Source organism: Lithobates pipiens, unplaced genomic scaffold (assembly GCF_037356315.1).
Source record: "Lithobates pipiens isolate NorthernLeopardFrog02 unplaced genomic scaffold, aLitPip1_a1.2 Scaffold_18, whole genome shotgun sequence".
Lineage (NCBI taxonomy): Eukaryota > Metazoa > Chordata > Amphibia > Anura > Ranidae > Lithobates > Lithobates pipiens.
Window position 1 is genome coordinate 642,401,621 of NW_027507758.1, and position 13,929 is coordinate 642,415,549.

Sequence of the window (13,929 nt, forward strand, 5' to 3'; positions counted from 1 at the left end):
ATAATAATATTGATGTTAAAGAAGAGTATAAAGAGGAGGATGAGGAGTATGGAGTGATGGAGCCACCAAATACCAGGAACCCACCAGAGAGATGTCCCCGTCCTCTGTATTCCCGGGATTCCACACAGGAAGATCACACCATCCCCCACTGTTACCTCAAGGTTGGTGGGATGGAGCATCTAGAACATGGACTCCTAGAGATGATGTGTGGATTTTTATGTGATGTCACAATAATAAATCTTCTATCTTACAGATGATATTCTCTCTCATTTTCTTGGTTTAGAGTGGAGATCCAATGGATATAGAATTTGAGGTGAAATCAGAAGAAGAAGAGAGGTATGTGAGGGATGATCAGCAGTCTATGGAGGAGGATGGAATAACGGGGACATTTATAGAGGAGGACACTCCTACAGAGATCAGCACAGGTGGGTCATTAACACTAAATACATTCCTCCACCCATACTGCTCACTGATTGGTCCAGAGTAGGGCGGGGGCTGGGTGATATCAGCCTGTAATCCCCTGGTCACTTTCCTGAGCTGTGTTCCCCGTCCTGTATTCCTGGATTTCTCTCCGATAATCTTCCTTCTCTGTGCTGCCGACACAATTTATGTATCTAGACTGGATTTATGGAGATTCTGGGGATCAGCTGGTAGCAAAAGTTTGATTTTCACAATAGATGTTGCTCTACCTATTCACCTTGTGCATGTGCTTTGGGTCTTCTACTTCATGCCCAGGTCTAGCATGATCTCTGACAGAAAAAATCATTCCAGAATTGCTTGCTCTGTTGTTTTCTGGCTGTGCTAAGTTGTGGAATATTTCTGTATAGTCTAATTTACCAATATTATGACTCCTGACCCTTACACTGTATCATTTATATTGTACATTACATACTCCTGACCCCTGCACTATATACTCTATGTTGTACATTACATCATTCTGATACTATATAGTCCTATCTGTTGTATCTTATACAATATGTTGTACATTACATAGTCCTGACTTCTGCTCTCTCCCCTCCCCCCACTGCTATATATACACATTGAAGGGAATGTAGATTGTCTAGAGGTGGTTTTTAACCCCTTCATGTCTGTTAAAGTGTGATGTCCAATCCCCACACAGGCCTGGGAGATTAGCCCATTGAGACAATGACACAAAACAACAAAGTCTCTCCGAGCAAATCTAATCTTTATTCTTTGGTGTGAATATTTAAAGGGGGCTTTCAGAAAGTACCGCCCTTTGAACGTGTCATACAGATTATCCAATCATATACAAGTACAGCCTACAATATAAGTGAAACGAGTGATTCCTCAAAATCATGTGCCTTCCAAGAAAGGAAACAACTGAAAGAAGATAACAGCAACATGAGAAACAAAACTAGATTAGAAAAAACTTGAGCATGTCGTCTATTTGTGAAGTGGATGTTAGAGAGACACAAAATGGAAACCGATTTTCTTAAAGAATGTAAGCGCTAAATATCCCTTCACACATAATATGTATTCTCTTTTGTTACACCCATTTCCTACCAGCTGGACATTTTATATCGGATGATGTGATTGGAGGACAGACTTTTACATGGTGATAATAATGTGATAACATCCTCAGACTTTGGAACCTTAAACAGAAAGTGATAATGAGGGAGGAGTCAATAGCCCAATGATGGGGGTCTTCAGGATCAGTCCAGTCTTCATCTTTGTTGTTCTCCCCCCATCCTCACTCTCTGACCTCTGGTGGGGCTCAGCCCCGCTGTTATTCATGACTAAATCATGGACTAAATAAGGAAGGGCAGGACTTCTTGTGTTGGGAAGATGGCAATGAGTGATAGAGGGGGAGGGGACACTCGTCCTATAATCCCCTCATCACTGTCACTCCTATAAAAGACAGTTCTCGTTGTTTCCTCCCTCTCTGACTAAGGTCCATGAATAAAGAAATGATCTGGTAGAAAATCAGAGGACCCATTTACTAGTTACCTTGAGGGGGGAATTGTAAGATCCTCAGAGACAAAGCTGCCTGATGTGGGCAGAGTCCTGGTTTAGGGGAACCAATCAGCTCATGTCTAGTAATAATCTTGGTATTTCTATTTTAGTAGATGGACGGGAGATGAGGAAAACCTCAGAGGATTGTCTCACTTTGTCTCCAGACTGTAAAGTAGAAGATGAGGACATCACACAGTATAGTCCAGGAGAAAACCCGACTACCTCAAATGTCCATCCGGCACCACACAGTGTAGATGGACCATCGTATTCCTCTTATCCTGAGGAACCTCAGACTGTGCGGAACGGGGCCGTCCTTCCAACAGAGAAGAGGCTTTCCTGTACTGAGTGCGGGAAGTGTTTCCGTTTTAAATCCAATCTTCATAAGCATAAAAGATCTCACACGGGGGAGAAGCCGCATTCCTGTCCTGAGTGCGGGAAATGTTTTTCAGTGAAGTCCCATCTTTACACACATCAGAGATCTCACACGGGGGAGAAGCCATATTCCTGTCCTGAGTGCGCAAAATGTTTTTCACAGAAGTCCAATCTAAACACACATCAGAGATCTCATATGGGGGAGAAGCCATATTCCTGTCCTGAGTGCGGGAAATGTTTTTCACAGAAGTTTCTTCTTTACACACATCAGAGATCTCACATGGGGGAGAAGCCATATTCCTGTCCTGAGTGCGGGAAATGTTTTTTACAGAAGTCCAATCTTTACAAGCATCAGAGATTTCACACGGGAGAGAAGCCGTATTCCTGTCCTGAGTGCGGAAAATGTTTTTCACAGAAGTCCAATCTAAACACACATCAGAGATCTCATATGGGGGAGAAACCGTATTCCTGTCCTGAGTGCAGGAAATGTTTTTCACAGAAGTCCAATCTTAAAAAACATCAGAGATCTCATAGGGGGGAGAAACCGTATTCCTGTCCTGAGTGCGGAAAATGTTTTTCAGTGAAGTCCAGTCTTTCCACACATCAGAGATCTCACACAGGGGAGAAGCCGTATTCCTGTCCTGAGTGCGGGAAATGTTTTTCACAAAAGCCCCATCTTTACAAACATCAGAGATCTCACACAGGAGTGAAGCCCTTTTCCTGTCCTGAGTGCGGGAAATGTTTTTCAGTGAAGTCTGATCTTTCCAGACATCAGAGATCTCACACGAGGGAGAAGCCGTATTCCTGTCCTGAGTGAGGGAATTGTTCCTCAGTGAAGTCCTGTCTTCCTGTACATCAGGGACCCCACACAACCCTCGAGGTGTATTAGTGCCTTGAGTGTGGGAAATGTCTTCTATATGAATGTTGCTGGACATCACAGCTCTCATGTGGGGAAGAAGCACACCCTGATATACACCTCAGATATACTCCATGGCTGATCTTCATCATGGAAGAAACAGTTGATAAGGAGATCAGAGATCACCAAAGACATGGATGAAGTGTTGTAAAAATACAATGGATGGGCGGCTCATACAGGTCTGGTAATGTACATTTATGTCATGGCTTTCTTCCAGGTCCGCACCCATGCACGCGCACACCCAGAAACCTCCACTGTCATTGGCTGTATGATAAGTTTGTCAGCAGGTCCCAGCCAATGATTTTGCCCCGTATCCTGCTGATCACCTGCAGCCAATGACAAATCACTCCTGTGTTTTATTTTGTAAACACGGGGAGCTATCTTGTGATTTCTTCTCTTCCCGAGTCCTTTTCTGTTCAGGAAGAGAAGAGAACACCACACTGTGTGTATAATCACCACACTTTACACCCACACACCTTAGATTGGCACATTTAACCCCACTGATTGCCCTCATTCACCCTTTGATTCCCCCTGTCACCTAACCAGTGCCATTAGTACAGCGTCAGTGTACAGTATTTTTCACCAATCGCTGTATTAGGGTCACTTGTTACATCAGATAGTGCCAGGGTCAGCTAGCATTAGATTGTCCGCACACTATCACACTCACGCTATAGGATCCTGATCACCAACATTACTAGTGTAGTGTCTGTATGGATCAATATCCTGATCACCAACATTACTAGTATAGTGTCTGTATGGATCAATATCCTGATCACCGCCATTACTAGTATAGTGTCTGTATGGATCAATATCCTGATCACCGCCATTACTAGTATAGTGTCTGTATGGATCAATATCCTGATCACCGCCATTGCTAGTATAGTGTTTGTATGGATCAATATCCTGATCACCGCCATTGCTAGTATAGTGTCTGTATGGATTAATATCCTGATCATGAACAGAACTATATCAGTGTCCCCCTTAGTATAGTGTTCCTAATAACGCAGCGTAAGCAGATCAGCCCTTCTGCCCCCAACAAGTGGAGTGTCAGTAGATACTATTGATGTTGGGCTGACTGGTCTGTAATTCCCAGGGATGTATTTTGGGCCCTTTTTAAATATTGGTGCTACATTGGCTTTTCTCCAATCAGCTGGCACCATTCCAGTCAGTAGACTGTCAGTAAAAATTAGGAACAATGGTCTGGCAATTACTTGACTGAGTTCCCTAAGTACCCTCAGGTGCAAGCATCTGGTCCGGTGGTTTATTAATGTTAAGTTTCCCAAGTCTAATTCTAATTCTTTCCTCTGATAACCATGGAGGGGCTTCCTGTGATGTGTCATGAGGATAAACACTGCAGTTTTAGTTACTGAAGCCCCCCGATTCCCTCGTGAAGACTGAGAAGAAGAATAAATTCAATACCTTCACCATCTCTCCATCCTTTTGTTGTGCTTTTTAAGGACAATTTCCTGCACAATATTTACTAAGTAATTTTTAACGAAGATATTTTTACGATACAGAATCAGTCTATATGACACAGTCTATATATGTGAAACTTATTCACGGAGACGAGTGATCATACAAAATAGTTACATTTATTGGTTGACAAAAGACAAATATTTACATGAAATATTAGAATACAGATTGCATTACTTGATCATTTTGACAATTAATGGAAACACCCTCCAACTGGGTGTAGTAGTACCTTGGACACCATTATCACTTCTCGGTAGAATCAATAACCTTTTGATAATTGACAATTAAACAGAACGTCTGTATTTCACACCTCCAACCGTTACTATACTGCAGGTAAGTAAGGGGTTAACAATGTGAAATAAATGAGACATTTGTTTGTCAATAAAATTGGCATCTATGCAAAAAAAAGAAATTTATAATGAAAAATTAAATTTAGAGAAAAATCTAAAAGGCGGTTATTGATTCGGGAGAAATATTTTCAATAATCGAATATTCAAAAAATCAATATTTAAGAGAACATAGAATAGATGATAAACATATACTTATCAATGTGGTATATTTGCCCATTCCGATTGGCTACTAGTGTGGAGTGTTGGTTACCAGGAATTTTAAGATGGCTGCCGTGGCTTTCAACATGGATTCTCTTACAGAGGAATTACTTTGTGTGACCTCCGAGTTCCAAGGAGCAGAGATCTTCATGAATGTAAAAATGTGTATTCATGCATGGTGCATGAGGGTCAGTCTGTCTGGGAGTCTTCCAGTGTCCCTTCTCAGGGGGGTCCCTAAGCTTCCCCCTGAGCTCTCTCCCCCCAGCTCTCCTCCGAGCTTTCTCTCTCCTCTATGGCCATCTTTCTAGTTTCTTAAATATCCTCTTAAACAAAAAGATCATAAAATTATACTAAGTTCTGCCCAGAGGGTGTGTCCCTTTCCTATTGGCAGGCAGACTTAATGACCACCTTTCCCAGTAGTCTCCTGATTTTATTGTAATATCACCTTCAACCACCAGGTGTCTCACATGTGTTTGGTGTTTTATCTCTTTAAGTTAATATTTTTATTTCTATAATATGCGTTCGTTGTTTATATATGTTCTAACGAATATATCTCGCGTGTTCAGTAATGATAGTATAATATTAAATACGCTTAACATAATTTTGAATAATCACTTGCATAAAATGGTGATATATATGCATATCAATGTATATCTGTTAATCTTTAGTCCATTTCTACAGGACACGGGTTAGATATATATCAAACAATATCACATACAATTATTATCTATATGGTTACATGTATAATTCGGGTATCCAATCAATATTTGTTTATCTAAACATAGGTTAATTTCTTATACAGTTATAATCACGATTATATGTTTTTCATAATACTAGTTTGTTGCTAAAACACTTCTACTTCTAATCACACTTTCATATATCATTTCTTTATGACAAAGTTCTTTAGATCATTAGATACCAAACCACAATATCTCCCTGTTGACCCATGTATACCGTATATACTCGAGTATAAGCCGAGATTTTCAGCCTCTTTTTTGAGGCTGAAAGTGCCCCCCTCGGCTTATACTCGAGTCATCGCTGTCTGCCCGCTCGATCAGCGTGTCGAGCAGACAGACAGCGGCCATTCTATGATTCAAAAGCCGCGCCTCCGGCTCCGCCTTCGCCTGTGATAGGCGGAACACTGAATTTCCCAGCAGCCTGTGTTCCGCCTATCACGGGCATCGTCTCATCCTCGTACTACGGACGAGGATGATACGACGTCCGTGATAGGCGGAACACAGGCTGCTGGGAAATTCAGTGTTCCGCCTATCACAGGCGAAGGAGGAGGCGCGGCTTTTGAATTTTACAATGGCCGCCGACGAAGAGGGCACGGGACGGAGGCAAGGCACGGCACGGGACGGGACGGGACGAAGGCAAGGCACGACACGGGACGGAGGCTCGGGACAAAGGCTCGGGACACAGGTAGGCTGGACACACTCCATTCCCATAGCTAGTTGCTCATTTAAAAGTTTTTTTTTTCCAGCCAAGTGTTGATGCTTTGTAAGTGCTTTATTTGTGCTTGTACACACCTTTTGTTAAAACTCTTATGTCTTCACTTAGAGTAACCTCAAGATTTTCTTCCAGCTGCTTTTCTGATTGCTATTTGTTCTCATCAAAGGTTCTCTGAGTCCTCTGCAGAAGTTGCTTTTAATCACTGGAACATTGTGCAGTCACAGGTCATCTCACTGTAGAAAATACACCCTTGTACTTTTATTTGCGAAGATTTAGTGGGAAGGTCTGAGCCTCATATCTTTATATGAAACATCATAACTATGTCAGAAAACACATTTTATTGTCTTTAATTTACAGAAGACTTGAATAAGAATGCCACAGGCAACAACTGAATGATGAAACCTTCTAGGAAATAAAAATAAATAATACTCTGAGGGTGAAATTATATATACTGAGCCCAGCCCTGACAATACACACACACACACACACACACACACACACACACACACGGATGGAGACACACACACACGGATGGATGGATGGATGGAGACACACACACACAGGGATGGATGGATACACACACACACAGGGATGGATGGATGGATGGAGACACACACACACAGGGATGGATGGATGGATGGATGGAGACACACACACACGGATGGATGGATGGACACACACACACACACACAGGGATGGATGGACGGACACACAGGGATGGACGGACACACAGGGATGGACGGACACACACACAGGGATGGACAGGCATGTCTCACCCTCGGCTTATACACGAGTCAATAAGTTTGCCAGTTTTTTTGGGGGTAAATTGGGGGCCTCGGCTTATATTCGGGTCGGCCTATACTCGAGTATATACGGTAATTTGAATGGCTTAGAAAAATATGGATGATACTGGTATATGAATCTTACAGCATGTTTTGAGATGAACTCTGAGCTTCCAATAAATGATTAAATTACTTAGTTGGGACCTTCAATAGGTTTTGTTGGATAAGGAGTCCGCTATTTGCAGGGTTGTATATTGTCCAAACAGTCTTTTTACTTACACACAATGGGGTTCTCTAGTTAAGGGTTATTTCCATGTGATAAATACTTATACAAGTTTGGTCTTCTCACTCTAACCAACAAAATAAGTAAACAGCTTTTTGTTTGGTGACAGAAAATACCATTGTTTCAGCGAGTTTCTTTTTTTTTTTTTTAACACAGGTGTTGTAAAAGTTTAAAAAGAACTAATCCTTTTAACATTTGGAAAAAACCTGCAAGATCTTGTACTTTGCTTTAAAGGTCTCCAAGAGGTCACAGTTCAATAATATCAACATTATAGTTCATCCATCTTTTTTTTAGGCCTACTGAAGTCCCTCATCTCTGCCAGCGAATATTAAATGTATTTCTTCATGAATTCACAACACTGCTATCACCTTTAACCTGGAACCTCCAAACGCTTAGGTGGAGGTAGTCCTGGCCAAAGAGGCAAGAACTCCATTGTGCTTTTTCATTACAAAATGACTTTTCATTGTGAAAAACAAATGATTGATAAGACATATTTACAGAGTACTGGCTGTACACTCCTGTGGCCAGAATGGCCTTCTAGCTTATTTATTGGCATGCTGACTTATCAGCACATGTAAACACAGACAATTCTACATAAAATGGAAGGTGTACAAAAGACAAATATGACTTCAACATGACGAAACTACTTTTCAAATATATATATATATATCCCTTACAATTAAAGTGTTTGAATAAATAGTATTCTAGACTGTGATTCCAAGAGGGAAACAAATCAAACACAGAGATTTCTTAATTTAGTAATTAGTAATTTTTGCAGTGTCTGGTGTGGATCCCGGTGCATTTTCCTTCAAGTTTTGCACAACTTGTATATGAAATAGATGCTGTATTGAGAAAACATTTCCTTATATATAAATGTCTCTTAACCATCCACAAGTCACCTGAGTTTAGTTTTAGATCCTTACAAACTTTTAGGATCTGGAATTGAGGAGAAATCACATAAATGAGTTTGTCAAAAACCTGAAGATCAGCAACATTCCCTGTGAGATCCGAATGGAGGACTTCAGCTGCTGAGAGAAAATATAAGCAAGTGAGTAACACACTACTCAACCAATTCCCATAGGGAGACAGTCCAACATCCACTTAGAGGCTTGATAAAATACAATAAAACATTCAGGGAAAAGTTTTCTAGTTTCTTACTCTACTTTGTCTGCTACATTGTAGACAGTAGGGGGTGTAAAAATAGAACCGCAAACCTTCTAGTAATGACTCCTCTATAAAAATGATTTCCTCTGTTACTCTCTGTAGATTCTGCACTCTGTACTTACAAACTACTTCTGATAAGACTTTTAACTGTGGCCTTTGCAGTAGCATTTGTCACTGGACATCCAGAAAACATGTCCATACAGACAAAATACATACTCGTAAGATCCTGACTTGGGCATCTGGATCTATCTTTTTGTAATCTCTGGAAGGGATGTTCAGCTTTTGGTAACAGGTAAAACAAGAAGTGGTATGTTATAAAAACAACTGTGGAGAACCCTGGCTCTATCCCACGCTCATTTATTAAGGCAGCCATAACTGCTTGTGACTAATGACACGGTCCATGTGTCAAGCTGGAGGGAAAAGAGTGTCTGGCACCTTTTCCAAAGTCCTGTTTTATAAGAAGTTGCCCCCTGTGGACCACTTGTTCTTGTCGTTCTGGGGTCCTTAAAGTTGAATTATTATTCCCAGCTATACTGGGCCAGAACTAGGGTGGAATTTGTGAGTTGCACAGACCCAGCAAGTGTCCGGGGCTGTAATGCAGCATCCTTAGTCGCCTGGTCTGCTTTCATGTGTGAGTTTTACTGTTAAGATGGTTACCTCAGCAAGAATCTGGAAGGCTGAAAACAGCCAATCAAATTAACTTAGCATGCTTGATTGGTTTACCTGCCAAAGCCAAAACAAACTTTTGGCCCTTCAAATGGAACCAAAAGCTCTCCATATCTCGACTATCTATATAAATATACACTCTTTTTATAGCTCACAGGCTTTACTAAAACATGGAGCTCTGCTTCTTGAGCTGGGGAAAAAGGATCCAATGACTCTGAATACAGAGTATCCTTCTGGGTGATAAACTGCATACTCGGTATGGGTTATTGCCATCCTCAGTATAAAACTGGGATCACATCTACAAAAAATAAAATATCCAGGTCTCCAGGGAGTGTGTACTGCACGGGGCTCACGGCAGCTGATTACCACGTCATCAATTTAACAGATGTGGTTTTCCTTTGTCTCCAGCCTCCTCCAATAGAGACAATGAGGTGTCTGGATTCAAATGTACACATTTTTCATTGTTAGATTTGTACATAAACAAACAAAATCATATTTTGTACCTTTCATTAGACAAACATTTAGTTAGCTGTATATTTGCTGCGCAGAATGTGGGACCATTAAAAATTAAATAGTTGACCAAAATAATGTCTGTAACTTTGTATAATATCACCTTTACATAAAAGCTACAGCTCTGATATATTGGGGTGAGCCCTTCATTACTGGGTCCAGCTTCCATAAATATATTACAATGACTTGTTTTCTATCACGCTGTTTGTGGAAGAACTCCAGTTTCATGTTTCAAAAAGACAACTTTTTCCTGGCAATATTATAATAAATGATAACAATACCCTGTCATCATACAGAGATCTCCATTAATCCAAAATATTCTTCTGCTTATACCCACGGCACTTACAAGAAAAGGGGCACATCATTTCACAATCCACACATTCTGCTTTGTATTTCAAAAATAAACAAAAACAAAAAGGGCCAACAATCTGTATGATGGACCAGAAAGCTCTCAGCCACATCAAAAACTATAAAACAACTGGCTGCAGGTGGGATCTGTCCAAAAAAGGTGTGTGGACTTGATGTGATGGATCTGTTATATTTAAATTGTATTTATTATTACTCTCACATCATGGACCGCATATCAAGTTATTATCAGACTTTTAGATTTCATGTTTGTAGAAAAAATTCTTATGTATCCCATCCATTTTGGCTTTGTTAAATATTATGGCAGCTGTATTCCAATTAACAACCTCATCTTAATCTTTTTTTCTCTCATAAATGTAAAATTACAAAATTATTATCTTAATCTAACATAATCCCATTTTACAAATTTCCCCAATAACCTGGATTTGATTTCCAACCAAAGGTTGTCTAAACCAGTTACAATATATCTATATTATTAATAAAATTGTTAAACTCATATCAGAAATGAATACTCAAGTGATTATCTCAATATCATACCCTAATACTAATATATATCCACAGCTATATTTCCCTAAAGGAGGACATTTTACTTAAATTCCCTGTTTCAAATGCCTTGTTTCCACTATCAAAGGATATTCAATTTGTGTAATAAACGGTTAAATGTAACCTTCATTTTACAATGTTTGGAAAACAGATTGAAAATAATTGTGATCATATTGTTTATCATTAAATTAACCCGACACATTTTGTTATACATTTTTTGTCTAAAAAACAGAAATTGGCATGGTGTCCTTCCAGCTTATCGCTGATCTCTCATCCCAGCTACATTCTTTCATGAGAGCGCAAAGGAGGAGGGTCACATCTGCGTACATGACACACACAAGAGATAGAACTAAAGGTTCCAGCATTCACACACATATATCAATATCTCTCTAAAATCACTTACATTTTCTCCATTAGTACACAACACATGCATATCATTCTCTCACTTTCTTTTAACTCTCTTTAATATTACCCTGCTTAAATTCTGCTTTTCTCATTTTTTTCTGATATCCTTTGCATCCCATGTATTGTAATCTCATACTTCACATACTCTAGCTTCTATGATCAATAGGGCAGCCATAATGCTCATCCCGTCTTCCCTCTCTGACAACATATACAGTATTCTGTTTTACCTCTCATTTCTCTGTTTTAACTTTATTAGTTGTAGTGCCTGACCCCAAAGTCATCCCACAACTTAACATTGAAATGTTGAGTTTCATCTTGATATAGTGCAGTCATTTACCCTGCAGGGTCCCGATGCACTTACACACATATACACACACTAGGGCCAATTTTATAGACAGGATCTGATTAACCTACCAGCATGTCTTTGGAGTGTGGGAGGAAACCCACGCAGGCACAAGGAAAACATGCAAACTCCAGGCAGATGATATCCTGGTTGGGATTTGAACCAGGGACCACTATTGCTGCTAGGTGAGAGTGCTAACCACTACACCACTGTGCTGCCCATACAAAATAAAATGTCCCTTTCTGTCTAGTGTTAATTGTCACCCTTGATCCATCCTGCTCACATAGATAGCCATTTCTCTAGCTGTTTACTTTAGCTCTTTACTTTTGTGGTAACCCAGTTACCCATTATGGATCCCTATCCACTCTAACCATTTATCTGAGGGCTCAGTATAGGCAGAACCGCACCTACGGTTCATATATTTTATAGTGCTTCTTTTGCGCTGCCCATTTTTGAGGGTCTCTTACCCTTCATTTCCTTACTTAATTTAATGCCCATAATGGCTGGCCAGTCTTCTCTCTTCTCTACTTGTGCCTCTATCATCTAAACTACTTTATCTAGCAGATGTGTACTACATATAACTGTGAACAACAATATTATTTCCCTTTCTTATCTATAACACTCCGATGAACAGTAGACAGTGACAACGTAACATATAACCACCGATCAATACAGTTTGATTAAGGGGAGTAAAATAGGTACCCTTTGTCCCAAAAATGCCTTACCAATCAAGGAAGTCTGATAACTCAAATGTAAGCAAAAGGCTGATTAACAGAAATTCCCTGATTGTCTCAAGCTGCTTGCTTCGTATTCTCAGGATCACCTGTAAATCCCCCTCCTAGGCAAAGCTCGCCATCTGACATGGAAATTTATAGATAGCCATCTTCTATCCTCATATTGATTAGTGGTTCTAAATTAATATCTACTGCAGTAGGGAATAGACACAAAAGATACACTCTGCATCTTTCCAAATAACTGTTCTGCTTTATTATGATGCAATTGAAGGTTTTTTTTTTTTTTACACATTATAACATAGGTATCACATTAAAATTACAATTATACATTTATGGTAGCAAGGGGCGTAACATAGGCAGGCTAATTCTAATCAGGACTGGAAAGAATGCAAACATGTAATGAAAACATTATTAGTGCCGTGTGCAATACATACAAAATAGAATACAATTATATACAGAACTTACAAATTTCCTTTACAGTGATAACACAAAATATACATCTACACTACATTAATGTGGATATAACAGATGAGGAGTCTATAACCTCAAGCTTTAGTTTAAAATACCAATGTATATAATTCAATAACCCCTTTTTCTTGATCATACATCACGGGACACAGGAGCTTCATTACATAGTGGGTTATATAGGCACCTCTGGTGATTGGACACTGGTTGACCCCAATTAAAGAGAATTCCTCCCCTATATAACCCCTCCCATTTGGGAGGCACCTCCGTTTTTTCGCCAGTGTCTGGTCGATGGTCACGTAAAACTTAGCTCTATGCGGGTCCCGGCGAGGGCCGAAGGGCTACAACAAACCGGATCCATACCTCGGGCTGATATTTGACTCCCAAGATGGTATGGTACCCGGGCCTCGTCTGCCGAAGAAACGAGGTTCTGCCTGTAAGTCCTCTCCATTGGAAGACTGGGCTCTGGGACAACCAGACTTGGGGTACTGTTGACTCAGGGCGCCCGTAAGTTTCTGGCAGAGCTTTTTACATGGCCCAGGTAGGAGGATCTTTTCGTAAGAACCCCAGATACGCCTGAAGGTTGGCTAACAATACCCGCCGTGATGGGTGAAGGCTGGAATTGGTCTGAGATCAGCAATTCCTGCGGCGGGGAACAGGTAAGGGAAGTCATCCTATATATTTAAATATATGAATGGATTTCTTCATTGTGAGTAGTTGCATGTCTTACCTGGTTTCCACCACTTGAGGGAGTAAGAGCAGCCTGATGCATACTTACATGCCTTTCAATACAAACACGCTCAGTGAAAGCCTGGTTCGTCCAGCTACTCACGTCTCCTTACAGTTCCTGCCACAGTTAAAGTATAAAAGGGGTCCCACGCAGATCAGGGGTCCCACGTTGCTCCCTTTGGGTTCTCCTTCCCCCCCCGGATC

The 13,929-nt window shown here is 40.5% G+C and overlaps 2 protein-coding genes across 2 annotated transcripts in view; both read left to right on the forward strand.

Moving 5' to 3' along the window:
• Window positions 1-13,929, forward strand: part of LOC143989570 (uncharacterized) — a 146,520-nt gene that overhangs the window by 613 nt on the left and 131,978 nt on the right. The gene's annotated exons all lie outside the window — the stretch shown is intronic.
• On the forward strand, window positions 69-4,691 carry LOC143989745 (uncharacterized). Its single transcript, XM_077490017.1, has 3 exons — window positions 69-161; window positions 254-425; window positions 2,085-4,691. The coding sequence occupies exons 2-3, from the start codon at window positions 296-298 to the stop codon at window positions 3,161-3,163; spliced, it is 1,209 nt and encodes a 402-aa protein (XP_077346143.1). The 5' UTR covers window positions 69-161; window positions 254-295; the 3' UTR covers window positions 3,164-4,691.